Source organism: Gymnogyps californianus, chromosome 19 (genome assembly GCF_018139145.2).
Source record: "Gymnogyps californianus isolate 813 chromosome 19, ASM1813914v2, whole genome shotgun sequence".
NCBI classification, from domain to species: Eukaryota; Metazoa; Chordata; class Aves; order Accipitriformes; family Cathartidae; genus Gymnogyps; species Gymnogyps californianus.
In genome coordinates this window covers 242,864-260,460 of record NC_059489.1, presented here as the reverse complement: position 1 = coordinate 260,460, position 17,597 = coordinate 242,864, and the positions used below count along the sequence as shown (strand labels likewise).

At 42.1% G+C, this 17,597-nt stretch overlaps 1 protein-coding gene across 6 annotated transcripts; it reads left to right on the top strand.

The window, feature by feature from the left end:
- The first annotated feature begins 125 nt into the window (after positions 1–125).
- On the top strand, positions 126–12,542 carry GPS1 (G protein pathway suppressor 1). 6 transcript variants are annotated; one of them, XM_050908549.1, is made up of 14 exons: positions 126–165; positions 2,769–2,861; positions 4,792–4,973; positions 6,187–6,351; positions 6,533–6,668; positions 6,833–6,910; positions 7,316–7,376; positions 7,774–7,859; positions 8,339–8,433; positions 9,425–9,530; positions 9,883–9,963; positions 10,092–10,229; positions 10,468–10,602; positions 11,353–12,542. In XM_050908549.1, exons 1-14 carry the CDS (start codon positions 133–135, stop codon positions 11,425–11,427), a joined length of 1,464 nt encoding a protein of 487 aa, XP_050764506.1. In that variant the 5' UTR covers positions 126–132; the 3' UTR covers positions 11,428–12,542. The 6 variants fall into 6 exon arrangements, with proteins under 6 accessions (XP_050764506.1, XP_050764507.1, XP_050764509.1 ...); XM_050908550.1 differs by having other exon boundaries at positions 6,175–6,351; XM_050908551.1 differs by lacking the exon at positions 126–165 and adding an exon at positions 588–683.
- Positions 12,543–17,597: the final 5,055 nt, after the last annotated feature.

Here is a 17,597-nt window from a genome sequence, read left to right as displayed (position 1 = left end):
GACGGGCCGCGGCCCCTTTAAGGGCTTCACCTGTCGGATGCGGTCTGGCGGCGCCGCGCGACCCGGAAGTGGAAGCCGAGCCGGCGGGAGAGGCGGGGAGGTCAGCCGGAAGTGGCGGCCGCGAGGGGAAGGATGCCGCTGCCCGTCCAGGTCTTTAACTTGCAGGTATGGGGCCGCCGCCCCCCGCCGCCCCCGGCAGCGCCATCCCTCCGGGGGCCGCCGCGGCCGCGCTCGGCGTCCCTCCCGCGCGGTGTCCGACCGCGCGGCCCAGCCCTGCCGCGGCCCGGCCCGGCCCTGCCCTGCCGCGGCCTCCGGGTGGCGCGGTGCGGCCTTCCCCGTCGGCTCCGCGCCCGCGGCTTCCTCGCGGGAAGGGGAGCCGCTCCCGGCCGGCCCTGGGCCCTCGCTCGCCCTTCCGCCGGGTCCGTGTGCGTCGCTTCCGCCGCCGTTCGCGAGCAGCGGCGCCCAGCCGAGCGGCCTCCGGCACCCGCGGCGTCCCCCGCCGCTGCCGCGGCCCCCTTGCTTGATTTTCGCGTTGTACGTGCCGTAGGTAGGGCTTGGGTAGTAGAGGAGGGTGTAACGAGGTGGCGGATGAAGAGGAGCTGAGAGTCTGCAGCACAGGGGGAAAACCGCAGGAGCCCAGAGGGGGTCGGTGTACTGAGCCTGGACCTCCAGTAGCCGCACAGGTGATCCCTTTGCGAGTTAACTGTCTTTCTTCCCTTTAGCAGCCAGCAAGTTCTCTCTCAGGGCGCGGGGGTGCGGAAAGTCAGGACAGGATGAGGGGTAGTTCAGCATCCAGCTCAGCTTCTTCATCAGTGACAGATCTGTACTGCACCCCCTCCAGCAATAGGTCACACCTCTTCCTCCCGAGTACAGCAGGGGACTTCAGCTGGAGTGCCAGCTTATCAGCTTGTATGAGGCCTTATGAGCTACCTTCCAACAGGGCGCCCTTCTGGGCTCAGAAGATCTTGGGGAGTGAGCATTTTTTTTTTTTTTGCTTTGTGAGTAGTTCTTAAGTAAACCTTGCATCTTCCTTTCAAAATAGTTAGCTTGAAAATGTCCGAGTTTGCATGTCCTAGTGGGACTTCCAGGCCACTTGTTGTGTTTTTCCTTGTCTGGGAGTTAAGGGAGAAATGCAGAGTACAGCCTACCGGCGTAGCAGGACACGACTCGTTCTGTTCCACCAGCTGGAGTTACTGTTAGTTTCTGTAATGCTGATTTCTAAGGAGTCTATATCGGGTGTTTACTATGGTAGGCAAACACAGCCTTAAAAAAAGCAACCCTGACACTTAGTGTTTATTATATAAGAAAACAGATAAGGTAGATAAAGATGGAAAAAGTAATGGTCTCAATGTATGGTGACTTAAATGTTTTTACGCACAGTTCTCCTGAGTGGTGATCTGGACAATCAAACTCTCCTTTGCACCCTCCCTCCCTTTCCTTCACGCAGAGAATAACAAACTAGGAAACAAACTTTTATATGCTTTACTTGCTTTTACTTCAGATTTTGGGAGATTTCACATCAGGGTTGAGATACGTGCATATTTGGTACATACCAGTCTGTGAAAGAATAAACAAGGCTGTGGGTGAATACAAGATATATCAATTTTTAGAGTTAGGAAATCTGGATCTGCGCTGTTCCTCCTCAAAAAAAACCAACCCCAAAACCACCAACCCAACCCCCAAACTCCTCTATCTTTGATTTCTTAACAGACAGCAAAATCGATAAAAACATGGAAATAATTTGGTGTTGGTGGGGGCAAGGTGGTTGGCATTTTTGTCCTTTCTAAGGTCCACTCATGCAATTTACCCCCAATCAGGTGTTGCTTATGGTAATATCTGGACATATTCAGCATTTTATAAGAAGACATTCAGCTTGGTTTTCCTGAGTTTAAATCGCTAGTACCTAGGGGGAATGTTCAGCACACTTTTGACTAGGAGGAGGAAAAGAATTTCGTGATAGCATACTCATTTTGTTTGTGCGACTGCATAGTAAGTTGGTCTTAAATGGGAACACGCACAGGTATTGTATTGATGCAGTTGTACTGAGGTCACTGTACTGGTATGATTCCTCATGTGGTTCAAAGCAGTGCAAGATACACTGGGAGAATAGAACTCTGTTGTTCCTACAAATGAGAATCTACCTAAACAGTTGGATAACTGTAGTAGGATAGTTCAACTGATGGTAAATTTTTGCAGTGCAGATAAACTTTTCCCCAGTATTTGTTAGAAACTGTGGAATTGCCATTCTGCGTTCTGTTCTTTACATTTTTTTAATACTTTTAAAAAGCGTAACAGTTGTCGTCTTCCCCCCCTCAAATATTACTTTTAAGCATTAAAGCAGCTTTGAAAGGTTCTGGTGAACTTTTTGGGTACTTTTTTGACTTTTGGAGCTTCTTGAGCTGAGTGTTAATGCCTGCTCTTGCTCAAGGAAGAGAAATGCGATGTCATTTGGAATTTAGCATGCATGCCTGAGATACTTTGTAGAATCAGATTTATTGACCCCTTCGCTTTCTTGCTTGATAATCTATCAAACAAAATAAAACACTCTGTGGGAATGCTGAGCCTTAGTGCTGCTTGTTTTAGACAAACCATCATGCTGAGTAGTGGTGTTGCCAGAGAAAAATCCTAAACATGTCTAAAGACTGAGAAGTGTGTTTTCATTTTTAGAATTTAATGTGTATTTAAGCAAGTCCTTCATAGATTGAATCACATAGTTGTTTCCTGCTCAAATGTAATAAGCCACTTTTGACCTCATTTTGCTATTCTAGGGTGCAGTAGAGCCCATGCAGATTGACGTAGATCCACAAGAAGATCAGCAAAATGCACCTGATATCAACTATGTGGTGGAGAACCCCACTCTGGTATGTGCTGGTTGAGGGCTAGTGGGTTACATTTCTGGGGCATGGCCTCTTCCTTTAAGGTTTTTGAAAAACTCCCTCATTTTACTCCTTGTCAAATTGTTATTTAGAGATTAATAGATTCTCTTCAAAGCAAGGTGGAGTAGGAACAGCAGTGACCTCTTCTGTAGCTCCTTGTCACGTACTGACCTCTGCTGCACCTTCTGAGATGAAGGAGGAATTGCTGGTTTGTGACTTGCTGCGTGCTGCCTTTTTGACACAGTTTCCATTCTGAAATAGTTTAGTACATCTCTGATTACTTACAGAGACATCATTCCTTTATTCTGAGGCTTGTTCTTTGAGGAGCAAGGCTCGGGTGCTTTAAGTATATAATTAGGATAGAATTCTTCAATTGTTTGATCCTCTGGAGACTGACTAAAACCCACAGAGCTGTATTTGCTTATATCAGTTTCTTCAATTTTTAGTTAATGGTTTGAGATTTTGGCCAATTTTTATGTATCAGCTCTGTAACAGTGAGAAATGGGTGTTGCAGAAGAGAACAAAAATGTTAATTGGAAAAAGTTAAAGCAACATTAAAATTGCAAAATAAAGCATTCAGTTAGGAAGCTTTGGATCTCATATAACCTCTGAAGCTTTAATTTGTTCCTCTTGGCCCCGTGCCTTGTGACAGTTGTCACATGGTCATTCACTGTTTACTGCACAGCCTTCTTTTTTGTTGTTGGGTTTTTTTGTTTGGTTTTGGTTTGGGTTTTTTTCAGCATATGACCTGATACCTTGTTTGATTTCACTGCGTTTCAATTCTCTTACGAAGCTAGAGTGATGAAGCAATTATGTTGTGACCTTTATGTCTTTGTTAGTACTACAGCATCTAAGTGTTCCACAAAAATTAGTGATTTTCTTTTCACCGTAACTGATGTGAAGGACCATAATTCCCCTTTGACATTCAAAGAGCTGAGGAGTAAAGTGAAATTACTCAGTGATTTCAGGAGTATTGTGCACCATCGGGCATGAAACTGGGGAAGAAAGAATGCTCCTGCCTTTATATTTTTCAAGTTCTGTAGCAAATAAAGCAGGAATCCTAAATACAAATTTTCAGTGCACACGGTCCTGTTTTGGTCTCAGAGCAAGATCATTCTTGCACTGAATCAGGCAAGAATCATGTTAGAAAATGCTACCGTGACACCTATAGTGGTATCTTAATTTAGACATACAGGGGTGAGGGAGTCAGACATGACACAGGATGCATGTTAAATGTGGACAGGCAACTTGAACCTAGTGTTTCCTGCTGCCTGAATGCTTGGCTTTGCCCTGAACATTCTGCTATGGTTGTTTGCGTGTGTACTTCTGTCTTTAGGAAATCTCCTTGCAATGCCATATCATATCTTTACTAGACATTTTGTGCTCTTCTTCTCCCCGCCACCCCAAGGCTTAAAATCTGTTAAGTGTTCAGAATTGAAACCTCAGATCCTTCCTCAAGAGTAAGAGACCCTATTTGTTCTCAAAGGAGATGTTTTAAGAAATTAGTATGAGCAAAAGAATGCAAATTGTCATATGGAAACTATTTTTCAAGGAAAAACTACATCTAGAATGGTTGTCTGGTTTCGGAAACTTCAGCTCAAATGGTGGCATCTTGACAAAATTATTAACAGGTGATATAACCAATGCTTAAAGTGGGTGAGCTGATTAGCCTGAATGGACAGCATCACAACTGAAATAAAAAAAGGTAAATTGTAATGTACTGCGTATTTCTGAGGAAATTACTAACATTTGAAGAAAGCAGAAACAGAATAACCTTACCTGATTTTTTATTTGTCTGAGTCATGTTGCCCTCCATGAAGGGGTCAGGACTGCAGGAAAACCTGTGCAGGTCACAGTGTAGTAGCCGGATTTAGTGTTGCTGTCTTCGCCTTCTAAGACCAGGTTTTGTTTGCAGGATTTGGAGCAGTATGCGTCCAGCTACAGTGGTCTGATGCGAATTGAGCGGCTGCAATTTATTGCTGATCACTGCCCACAGCTGCGGGTGGAAGCTCTCAAGATGGCACTGTCATTTGTCCAGAGAACTTTCAATGTTGATGTGTACGAAGAAATCCACAGAAAGTTGTCTGAGGCCACCAGGTACTAAGAGATCATGGGAACGTCGGGAGCTTTTTTGACTGAGTTAAGACCAATGTGCCACAATGGGGGACTTTGCATGTAATAGTAGCGTGTTCCTTAAGCAAATTGTCTTTGCCCTTAGAATTTGATAGCAGTGAAATATGTGTGTGTTCAGGCCTAAGGTCTCATGCTTTTCTAAAAGCTTAAACACAGAAGACATTATCTCATTCTGAAGTCTTAGTGTTTTAAAAGGCTACAGGTAGATATTGAGGAGAGTTTAGTCCTTGCAACTGCTTGAGATATTAATGAACACAGGTTGTCTTTCCTTAGGTAGATTATGGAGATGAAGCCTCTTCTAGATGCTCTTGTGTTCATAAAACAAAACCTTATCTAACTGTTTGCCTTGTTTTGGTTTGGTTCCCCCTGCCCCGCCCCCCCGGCCCTGGCTTGCTGTTAAGGGTAGCCTTTGATACTTCACTTATCCATCCACACTTTCTGTCTTTGCATTATTTTTCTTGCTATGCATATTTGTTGATTTCTTGTCTGTTTTGCCCCGGGAGTCTTTACTATGTGTGACGGCATGTTCATTGCTTGCTTATATGTGAAAAGGACTGTTGGTAAAAAAAAAAAAAAAAAACCAACAAAGAAAAACCCCAAAAAACTCAGAATGTGTTTTTCTGTTTAAAATATTGGAAAGTGAGTTCAGTGCAAGTAGATATGTTGATCTGAGCTGGATGGAAAAAGAAGTTGGGTAGTATCTGTACAGTGTAGCTTTGCTATCAAGCCATTGCAAAATAGCTGGGGAGAGAACTTGTAAACATGTGCACCCTGTGACCCATATAGAGACGTTTGATTGGATTCAATGACTCTAAAGAGTCATTAAATACTTTCATAGAATGTAATAATTCATTGCAGCACTGTTACTAACTTGCTTGCAATTGATATATAGAGCAGGTTGTTTCTTTAAAATTAGCAATGACTTGCTTGTTAATAAAATACCTGCAAAAGATCATCAGGATAATTTTGAGAAGAATTTGTAAACATCTGTGGTGCTTATGTTACTGCTTTCACTGGAAATCTTCACAGTCTTTTTCTTTTTTCCCCACCATCCTTGTTTTCTCTTTGGTCTATTTTGTGCATGCAGTACTGTTTGTTAGGGTAACAGTGCCAGGTACTTAGCAGACCTCTGTTTTGAAAAGTTTGCAGCATAATAGCTCCATTCAAACTCTTTCAGAGAACTGCAGAATACACCTGATGCTGTCCCTGATAGTGGAATTGAACCCCCTCCTCTTGACACAGCTTGGGTTGAAGCTACACGCAAAAAAGCTCTTCTTAAACTGGAGAAACTCGACACAGATCTGAAAAATTACAAAGGGAACTCCATCAAAGAGAGTATCAGGTGAGATGCAGAAGGCTCTGCTGGAGCAAGGAAGAGCATTTTGCTCCTCCAGGCACCTAACACAGGATGTCATCTGCATTCAGTGCCTTAGGTCAGTGTGTTGAGTTACTTGTTTGGAACAAACTGACTGTGTCCCTTTCTGAGCACACAGTTCATTGGTATTTTAATTCCTGTGCTCCAGGAGAGGCCATGATGACTTAGGTGATCATTACCTTGACTGTGGGGACCTCAGCAACGCTCTCAAGTGTTACTCACGAGCCCGTGATTACTGCACCAGTGCTAAACATGTTATCAACATGTGTCTCAATGTCATCAAGGTAGGAAGGTTTGCAGGAAATGGTACTTGGTGTCTTTCTGATATCTGCTATAAAGTCCACCTGTACTTTGCTCTGGTTACACCTCTTGTGTCTGCAGTGATGCTGCTTATCTAAGTAACACCATTTATCCATGCCTATTCTACACTGTTTCTGGCTCTCTACAGGTCAGTGTCTACCTCCAGAATTGGTCTCATGTTCTGAGCTATGTAAGCAAGGCTGAGTCTACACCAGAAATTGCAGAAGTAAGGTCCTGCTTTTTAACTTGCATGAGTTTTCCCTTTGTTTTCTGTCTCCAAAATTTGTAAAATGATTTCTTCCTTTCTCCCTTTACGACTTGCTCCCTGTAAGACTCTCTTCATCTTACAGTCTGTTCTTCCTCTAATCCGGCCTCCTTGGCTGCTATACTATTTCATTTGAGATTCATTGTTGCTTTTCTCCAGTGATAGTGTGTAGGAAATCTGACTCATGGTAAAAACAGAGAGACTTCCCATCCTCAGTTCTTGCCATATTTCCCAAGACAAATAAGATGAAGTTATCTTGCTGTTGAGATTTGCAAGTTAATTATTAGGATAAAATATCCCAAGGACAGTTGTAATCAAAATGGTTTTCATACTGCTTGCTCACTACTGCTTTTTCTTATCCTTTAGCAAAGAGGAGAAAGAGACAGCCAGACACAAGCAATTCTCACCAAACTGAAATGTGCAGCAGGTAAGTGAATCCTTCAGCTTCCTGTGTTGTCTGCCCATCTTTCTGCCTGTCAGCTATCCGTAGGGCTCTTTGATGATAGTGTGTGCTTGGTTTATTTTTTCTCTCAGATTTGACAGACTTTGTATTTTCTCACCAGAAATGCAAAATTTAATAAAGCTGATGAGATGGAACTGCTGACTTGTTTTTGCCATTTCTTTCTTCTCCCTAAGTTTCTTCAGACAGGATGCCAGTGTGAGTCATCATAGTTCAAAGGATGCTAGATACTGTCTGAGAGTCTCATTTCACTTCAGTAGTGAAGGCACTAGCAACCATGTGGGAGCCTGTCCTACTCCCAGATTTTGCAATTTCTCCTCATTTGTATGCTATAAACAAAGGACTAACTTTTTCTGGTTCCTAGGCTTGGCCGAACTAGCTGCTCGGAAGTACAAACAGGCAGCAAAGTGTTTCTTGTTGGCATCATTTGATCACTGTGATTTCCCTGAGGTGAGGACCAAGAGGGAGCTGTGTGCAGGTCTTGGAGGGGATGTAATTCTTCTAAGTATTATGTTGTAAAATTCAGATATTGTAGTTATTCTCACAGTGCTCCTGTATAGTTTGGTGGTGCTGTGAACCATGTTTGTTTGTTTGTTTGTTTGTTTTAAAAAAAAAAAAAAAGTCTCTGTTCCTTGGGTTCTCTAAATGATCTACTCTAGATCACATAGGAATTACCTGTGAGATTTGTGTATCTCTGTAGCTCAATCAAGAGACTGGCTGTTGGAATTGGTTTCTGCTCTCTTAGCAGTCGACAATCACTCTTCAGGCTCTGGGTGAATGCCTGAGAGCATGCTGAGCGGTTCCACTGCATTTGACAAGGACTGATCTTGTCACTGTGTGAAGGAAAGGCCTGGGGTAGAATACTTAATTCCAACCTTCTGCCATTTTAGTAGTCAGTGACAGCTCTCTCTCTCTCTCTCTCTCTCTAGCTGTTATCTCCTAGCAATGTGGCTGTGTATGGTGGTCTCTGTGCCCTTGCTACCTTTGACCGTCAGGAACTGCAACGAAATGTTATCTCCAGCAGGTAAGTGATGCCTTGAGAGGAGTTCGTATGTACTGGACATCTTTTGGGACATGGGACTTTGGTTGAGCGTGGTTTCTGGCAGGAGTAATAGCTTTCTCATACAGGAGAGAAGGAATCACTGAGCCTTAGTTTGGCTATAGCATTAGGTGACGTTTCACTGTCTAAAACACAGTGTTTAATCACAACTGAAATTTTCGTAGTATAATGGAAGTTTCCAACCCAGGTCAAATCCAACATCTACGTAGCCCAATTTTCTATCTCCTTCAGCAGTCCGTATCAGATACTAAATCAGAGGGATAGAGTCCTACAGAAGGCAGCTGTAAGATAATTTGCCTTCATGTTACCACTTGTCCTGGTGTACGTTAATCGTATTAATACAATTTAATAATTGTTAATACAACTTGCAGCATAATCTAACTATGACATATACAAGGTTAAGAGAATTACAGTCTTTGGAAGAAAATGGATATTTGTGTGTCATAGATTGAATTACAATGATACTGAATTCCTGTCAGCTAAGTGTATGGAAGCACTAATTTTAAATTAATGTGGAAAAAGTGTTGTTACCCTGACTTTTTTATTGGCTGATTCATGCTGTACTTAGTGAAGGCTGTGCTTTGAAAGGGAACACAAAGCTGGCCAGCACAGACTAGGGTGCATGCACAGATGTGGCCTATGTTTTCTGGTGGTGTATCCTGATTTTGACCTATTCCCACTCATTTTTTTGTTTTGTGTGGACAAACACTTCCACTGCTTGATTTGTCAAAAGTCTCTTGCCTTCCTTCACCACAGCTCTGATGCTGTGCTGCATTTCTCTGTGTTCCAGGCTCCCAGCTCTGCTGAAAATGGGCTCTCTGGTCTGTTAGAGAGTAAATTCTTGGAATCTTCAAATGATAGTGAGAGTTTGTAACCTTGCAACTTGGAGCGATGGGGTTGTGGGGTATTTAAGTGGTGGGTTCCAATGTCTGATCACTGCCATCTTTATCTGTAGCTCCTTCAAATTGTTTTTGGAGCTGGAGCCACAGGTTCGTGACATCATCTTCAAGTTTTATGAATCTAAATATGCTTCATGCCTGAAGATGCTGGATGAGATGAAGGTGAGTTGCAGGGGAGCAGTGCAGAACAGACCCTAAAAGTTCCCTTCACCTAGCCTTTTGTGAGAAGCAGTGACTGTTAAAAGTAGCTAATAAGAGTGTTCAGCTCTTCTGTCTTCTGTCTCCTGACATGGTGAATGGAAACTGGGAGTAGTTTAGCAGTAGAGGGTGAGGAGAAATGATAAATTTTTTAAATATATTGCTAGTTCTTTTATTCATTCTTGTTTTATGGTATTGTCTTGCTGTAGTGTAATATCCTTAAGGTTTAAGTATATACACATATGCATTTCAGAACATAGGAATAATATATTTTTCCAGGCTGCTTCTCAGCTTCTGATGTGTTTTTTTTGCACAGGACAACCTGCTACTGGATATGTACCTTGCACCTCATGTCAGGACACTTTATACCCAGATTCGAAATCGTGCCCTTATCCAGGTAATTGTTCCTGTAATCCCGAGAGGTGGATGAACAGTGAGATAGGCCATCTCATTGTAATTGCTTTTCCCATGGTTTTTCAGAGGGTGGGGAGTACACTTAGCAACTGAGTTTTTTCTTCTTCCTAGTACTTCAGCCCTTATGTGTCGGCAGATATGCGCAAGATGGCCACTGCTTTTAACACCACAGTGGCTGCTCTGGAAGATGAACTTACTCAGCTGATCCTGGAGGGACTGATCAATGCCAGAATAGACTCGCACAGTAAGGTGAGTGCATCTGAGCCACAGATTATAGACTGAACAGCTGTACTAAGATTAGAAACTCTCCATTCCTGGGACACTTTGAAGTTGCATTCATCTGTTGTGACTTGTATTTTCAGTAGGGCTGATCTGTGTGTAAACTCAGGCTCCATGGTACCTTAGCTTTGTTCCCTTGCGCAGAAAGGGCTTTCTGCTGTGGAACCCTGTCATAGCTCCCGTGTACAGTTCTCTGTATTGGTTACAGATTCTTTATGCTCGAGATGTAGATCAGCGCAGCACAACTTTTGAGAAGTCTTTACTAATGGGCAAAGAGTTTCAGCGACGTGCCAAAGCTATGATCCTGCGAGCTGCAGTCTTGCGCAACCAGATACATGTCAAGGTATGGGAATATTAAATGTGGACTTTGAGACAGTGTTAAGATTTTTAATTTTTTTTTTAACTGAAACTATAAAAGTTGGTGAATTGAAGATTCTGGAGAGGAATGGATTTATTGTGCTCATGATTGGACAAATTCTTACAATAGTAAATACTAAATATATACGGAACAAGTGTTTATAGCCAATACATTGACCTGCTTGTACAATGCAGAATGTCCTTTGAAGTTTATATGCTTGGGTTGATTCTAACTAATTCATTCTGACTAATTCTTGACACACATATCTTTTATCAAAACAAAGATTGTTTGAAGTATTTTTTTTTTTTAGTAGAGGAGGTAAAAAATGCATTTAATTGCTTGGAGTATTTCTTCCAGGATGCAGTTCCTAAAGAATACCCTTAGGGAGGATAGGCCATCTGCCACAGAACGTGTTAAATTCTATAGTATGTTAATCCCTGTGATCACTAAATGCCAGATAGGCTTCAGCTTCTGGGGCCAACAGCACCGTGTACATAGTAAATAAGAGTGGCTTAGAAGTTCTGGTTTGACTTTTTTAGGAACAGTTCTTGTGAACTGTAACTATAGAAGTTGTAAACACAAAGCTTTTGCAAAGCCATCATTATTTGTGAGTTGGGGTTATGCTCTGCCCCTGCTGCTATCCTGCTGTGCTTCACCTGTGCTTCATTTGGTCTCTCAGGAAGCATTCTGCAGGATATTTGCACATCACTAACTAGGATTTTGGTCTTGTTGCAGTCTCCTCCAAGAGAAGGTAGCCAAGGGGAGCTTACTCCAGCTAACAGCCAGTCCAGGATGAGCACCAACATGTGAAAAACTTCGTGGACTACCAAAAGAAATGGTCCCTCCAGGACTGTACCCAGTGTCTCACCCACTAACTGCTGAGCTTCACAAACTGTCCCTGTCTCCCTCACTTCTTGCTTGGATTGAGAGGGTCAGGGCTGATGGTGGATAATATGAATATTCCAATAACTTCAATTCTCCTTGAAAAGTAATTCTTTCTAAAAACAGCATCCCTGCAATGGGTCATCATTTCAGTTTTGGTAGAACATCTTCCTCCATTCTCCTTCTTCCACCACTCCGTAAAGAGCTTGTCAGGTTATTCATACAGATGCTGATTTGAGAGTTTTTCAGCTGCTATTAGTTTTCTTGTTTCGAAGCTGCAAAAATAGTTAGTGGTAAGTTGAATGGACAGGCGTGATCTAAGATGAATTTCGCTGGCCTGAAAGTATTGCCTTGATTCTGAGCAATGCTGAGCTTTCTGTTTATTCCAGATAAACTTAGAAGTGCATTGCTCTCAATTATGGAGCTAGAGTTCTGATGGGAGAGGAGGTTTCCTTTGAGAAACTCTTAATGATTTTTCACCTACACCAGAAAACATGGCACCGCTTCCATGCATTCAGCCACAGGCCTTTATTTTAGGGTGTTACGTTTACCTGGATCCAGGTTCTTTCTCTCTGGTCTCTGTTTTTAAAGACCTGTTTCCTGATGTGTTTCCCACTTGTGCATGGCCTGGCTTTGGGGTCCAGTGTTATCATAGCAGTAAATCTCTACTTCATGCAAATATTGCTGCTTGTCCAGTCTTACTGCCATAGTGTGTGATGGTTTCCCAACATGTGCAAGAGTTGCTTCTGGTAGCATGGATAAATGCCATAAAATACCACTCGAGTCCTGTGGAAGAGCTGAAAGCAGCCAGTCTAGGTGCCTGCTCTCCAGGTGCATTTATTCTGCTTTTCCTTTTATAAAGGGATTAAAGTGGCAGCCCAGGTGTGTGTGTGTGTGTGTGTTCGGTGTTAATGAAAGGAGATACGCACTGAATTTTCTGAAGTCACTGCAGCCTTGCATTCATCTAGTTCAGGCAAGCTAAGAATTTTGATCCAGCCCTGACTGGTCTGGCAACTGACTACAGATGTTACTGTTAATGTGTTAATGCTTTTTTTTTTTTTTTTTTTTTTTTTAAAATAAGTTGTTATATCTAGTGCATTAAACAGCAGAATGAAAAAGCTTCTGAGTATTTGGAGTTTTGTGTTAAAGTTGGGGTTTAGGTATTTTGATCTCAAGCCATTGGTTTTTTGCTAAGCTTGATGATGTTCTGTAGGCCATTGTATTTTGCTTTCTGATCTGGTTGGAGATGCAGCTTGGATGAACTGTGAAGAAAGTGCAATTTGAGGGAACGTTCTAACAGCAAAATTCCTGAACTGCATTTGCACAGCTGCTAAATTGCAACGTGCTCTCTCCCTCTGGCTTTCCGTGCTTTTTATGACTTAGGTGCTGAAAATGGAAGCAATAGTTCCTGTGAGGTCTTTGGTTAAATGTCTTCCATTTGGAAGCATGGAAAAATTCTCCCATTTTTGAGGGGAGAAAGGAGAGTGCTAGTTAATCAAGAACTTTGAGTCAGGCATCACCGATGGCCAGTTTAGTGAGAAAGGCAAGTTGCGTCCTCAGGCAAATTGCTGTACAGCCTTGTAGAAATGCTGGGAAAGTCATTTTAATGCCTTCTGCTCATGCTGAAGGAAAGCCATTCAGTCCTATACTACTACTAAAACGTTCTTGCTTTCTTCCTAAAATGGGCCACTGATACCATTTCTAAGGAAAAGATCTTATGCTCTGCTCTGGAAAAGATGGGTTTGCAACCCAACTAAGTGCATCATGTCAGCTGGCTATCTTTGCTTACACACAGCTTCCACTCTTGATTTTATTAGATTACTTCTGTTCCTTCCTGGAGGCTTTCTACTGGAGGAATCCTCAACTGTAAATGGACGTCTTCAGCACGCTGACTTGAGAGTCTCTGCTCTTCCAGACACGAGCGCTTGTCTACTCTCGGGAAGTGGCTGGAAGTGCCTATCCTTTAGCAGTCGGCATGGAGCCCACGAGGTGGCAACAGCAGTTTCCAGCTCTTGCTGTGGCCCGAGGCAGTTCCATAGCTGGGGCAGAGGTGATCAGTTTCTTCTCTCCAGACAAAAATGCTTACAACCTCTTTTGGACAGATAGAGCATTTCTCTTTTATTGCTTAATTCACTGGCACTGTTCAAGCATAGTGTATGCTTTTGTAGAGAATTATTGGCATGTAACTCTTCCCTTTAGCCTGTGAAAGAAGCTGCTTTAGGATCTTGTAGATGTGAGTCAGGGCTGTCCAGGCATATTTCTTCTAGACATTGTTCAACGCCTGCTTCAGTCCTAACTACCTGCCAGTCCAAAAATCAGGAAATATAACACAGCACAGATACAGTTCTGTATAACTTGCATTCATAAGCAGTTTCCCGCGATGAAAGATTATTCTTACCTTAAATTTCTAAGTAATTTCCCAAGTAATAAATGGGAAAATAGTGACTCACATAGAATGAATTTCCAGTGATTCCCTGTGACCAACAAAGTAATTCAGTGGATGAAGTTTTGTGGGATCTGTAGCATGTTGGTATGTCTAGGATATGGTCAGAGGAACTTATTTAAGTGTATTTCATGAACTTGTGCAGCACCTTTTTGTTGATGAGGAAGGAGATGCCAGTGGTAGGCCATAATTGATGGTGTCCTCATGCAGTGTAAATCCTGCTTTCTTTACCTGATCTAGCTAGTGATAAAGGAAAAACAGTTGGAAAGAACCTGGTTCTTTTGGCAAAGGCAGTTTTAATTAGCACAACTAATTTTAGTGGTAATGTAGAAACTGCCATTATGAGATTCGTGTTGGACTAACTGGGGATGATTGGTAATTTTCTGGCCAGAACTTGTCCAGCATAGTGGTCTGCATTGCTAAGATTTGTAGAGGGAGGTCTATAAGAGGGGGAGATGATAATACCGCTTGGGCTGTGCCTGGGTGCAGCATCATCTGTAAGCTACTGTCATCTGAGAGACTTCAGTGGATGAGGGAGAAAGTAAGAGGGAGTTCTGTCTTTGCTCCATGCATGTATGATCTGTACGTTGGTTTCTGGGACTCTGCCATAACAGTCTCAGCGTTACTTCCTAACTTAGTTGAAATTTCAGCATTGTTCCGTCCTCTGGACAGCTCCCAAAACTGCCGCTGAATAGTGTATTATTTCTCATACATGCAATGTAATACAAACTTTCAGAAAAACAAATGAGGAAACTTTAATAATAGCAACAATGCTTCTGACAAAGACCCATCATGCATGGGTAGAAAGTGCTGGTCAAGCATTGATTTTTTTTTTTTTTTTTTTAATTTTTTTTAAATAGTAAAGTCTCAGCCAACTTATTTTGGCTATTCAAGGTTCTTGTGCCATCTCCACTACTTTTTATATGAAGCAGATGACAATGGGGGAGCAGTGTGCTCCACAGGACAGTGCTTAGTATTTTCTAGTGCCACCCCCTTGGGAGAGTTGAGACTAATACAAGTCAGCATTTCATTTTTTCAGTAGTCCATCAACTGTGAATTTGCAGTAGGGTGAGAAACACCAAACTGGTATGGAACTGACTTCCGCTTATCTCTGATGCTGTTAGGGAATAGGGGATGAATTACTCTCTGCTTTGCAAATGAGCTTTGTACTTCAACTGATATTATTTTGGCTTCTGTGTTCCTATGGATCTGTGAATTCCATTCAACATTTCATAGGGTCTGATAGAACAACCTAGCTTTAGATTATCTCATAGGATAACTTGATCAGGCTAAATTAATCAGATAGGGAACAGAAACTGGCTAATAGGGTATGTCAACCTCTAAGAAATGTATGAGATTCAGTAGTTAGAAGTTTGATAAATTCATAATGCAAGTAAGACAGTTTCTTGACAGCAAAGAATTCAAGCTTAGGCTTCAGCAGACTTATTAAAAGCTACAGACTGAAGGGTAGTTGCATTAGCAAAAGATGGTCTAATTCAAACAAGAATTCAAGTGGTAAGACCTGAAAATGTCTTACGTGGTAGATCAGGCTAGGTAATCTTGTCCTTGATCCCACAGATATCACTGTTTCAGTTCTCTAATACTTCTGCAGCTATAGCTTTGACTATTATACTCCATGTGCCTGTAGTTTATGTAACTGTGAAGTCTATGTGTACATAAAGTTTGTACCCTGTAAATACATGCTGAGATCCAGGGTTTTCAATCTTTGTTTTGATGTACTTCTGTCTTTTTTTTTAAATTCTCTGATCTCTCATCTTACAAGCTGTTTGCCAAATAAAGGCAGTTGGCTTTCTGTCAGGTGAACTACTACTACTTTTTCGTGTGTGCCTCTGGAAATGGATTTAGATACAAGAATCCAATCTCCCTCAAACCCAAAGACTGAGGATCATTTTCACCATCATTCTACATGCAGAGCACTGCCTTTTCCTCCCCCTACTCCCATTAAAATTAAATAGTATATATCTTCTTGAGGGCCTGTGAAACAGAAACAAAATAGGACATTACCTTGCTGAGTTGGCAGGCTGCAATTTTTTGATTAGAGACAAACAGGATAATTAGTATATTGCCTAGCCTGAAAGTATTCCCTAGTTAGTGTAGGTGCAGGTGTGCCCAGCATGAATGGTAAATGGCTTGGCTTTACTCATGTTGTAATAGTGCCTCCTAATTCACAAGCGTTGTTTATTATGAAATTGATACACTGGTCATATTTACCTTATTAATTGCAAGGTTATCATCTTCTAGAAAGTCTGTTTGAAAGTTCAGGTTGCAACTTTTTTTCCATTAGCGTGGTGATTTGTAGTTAGATGCACAAAGGGAGTTTTGTGTTGTAGTGCCTAACTGAACAGTATTCCAGTCCTGTGTTAGGAGCACTGCAGCCTTCTGCCATGTCATGGGACAGCAGCTAACAAGATAAGCGTGCATCTATCTGCATTGCCTATTAAGAAATGCCTTGGAAGAGGGGCTGGGACGAATATGCCTTAAATACTAATTCTGCATAGAAATGTGTCCAATTAGGATTCTGAAGTATAAGGCCCTTCCTGAACTTAGGAGCCTAAAGTCAGCTTGATCCTTTCTTCACACTGGTAAGTGATTCTCTGATGAGACTGTACTTGTGAGAGATGTGTTCTAAAATCCGACTGTGTGGTTAAGAATATAACCTGAATCTCTCACACAGCACCAGTCCACTACTATGTTGTAACAGTGGATGTTTCTCATGCAAACACCTTTTCTGACTTTGTAAATTTTCTCTGGCACAGCGAGCAGGAGAATGACTGAGCTTTCTGATGTTTTGGGGAAACTGTGTAAACGGGAAGGGGCCAGGTAAGCAGTCTGAAATTCCATTATAATGAACGTTTAGCTTTTTATAAGAAGAGGGGCTTTTCGAACAGACCAGGGAACTCAGAATACTTGACAGCTTTAAAGTGTATGCCTGTGCGAGGGAAGAAGTGGACTATTTCCACAGGAGGTGGGAGACACGGTTTCAAATTCCCATCTTTAAATAAGGCAGAGAAGCATTTTTCAACTTCGTTGTCCCACACTAATCACTGGGCTATTTGGTAAATGCCACACCCTTTCCCTCCCCCTCGGTTTCTGTGCTAGTTCCAATTCACAAGGCAAGCTAGAATAACACATACCAGCTTAGTGTCTAAACTTGATTTGAATACAAGGGTAGTAAGAAATTGTGAAAGCTGCTGAAAGTCTTGGTTAACAAGCTGATTAAGGTTGGAAAATGCTATTCCCAGAACATCGTGGAAAATATTTTGTTCAAGTAACGAGCAAATGAAATGGGAAGACTCAATAGGAGAGTTTGAACTACTTTTATTGTCGTAATCTGTAGAAAGCCACAACTAAATGTTAGGCAGCATTTAAGTCCAGGCTCCAAATGGATATGAAGTTCTTACCTCTTGTGGTCCCTCTAGAGGACTTAGTGTGAATGAATGGGAACAGCTAGATAAAAGCTAGCTAGATGGAGACAAATGTCCAAAGAGATTAAGCTGCACATGATCATGTGGTAGGGACGGTGCCTGAAGAAACAGCATGGAAAATTTGAACACAGAATAGAAGAAAGCGAGCGCAAGGGTGACTGACATAAGGGTAGGCCGAGGTATCTGCTTCACGTACGGTGCTCAGCTTT

Excerpts from the sequence above, each read along its gene's own strand:
- GPS1 (XM_050908550.1), top strand. The coding sequence starts at position 133 with ATGCCGCTGCCCGTCCAGGTCTTTAACTTGCAG. Across the intron at positions 2,862-4,791 it reads TGGTGGAGAACCCCACTCTG|GATTTGGAGCAGTATGCGTC; the intron begins GTATGTGCTGGT and ends TTTTGTTTGCAG. Across the intron at positions 7,377-7,773 it reads CAAACTGAAATGTGCAGCAG|GCTTGGCCGAACTAGCTGCT; the intron begins GTAAGTGAATCC and ends TCTGGTTCCTAG.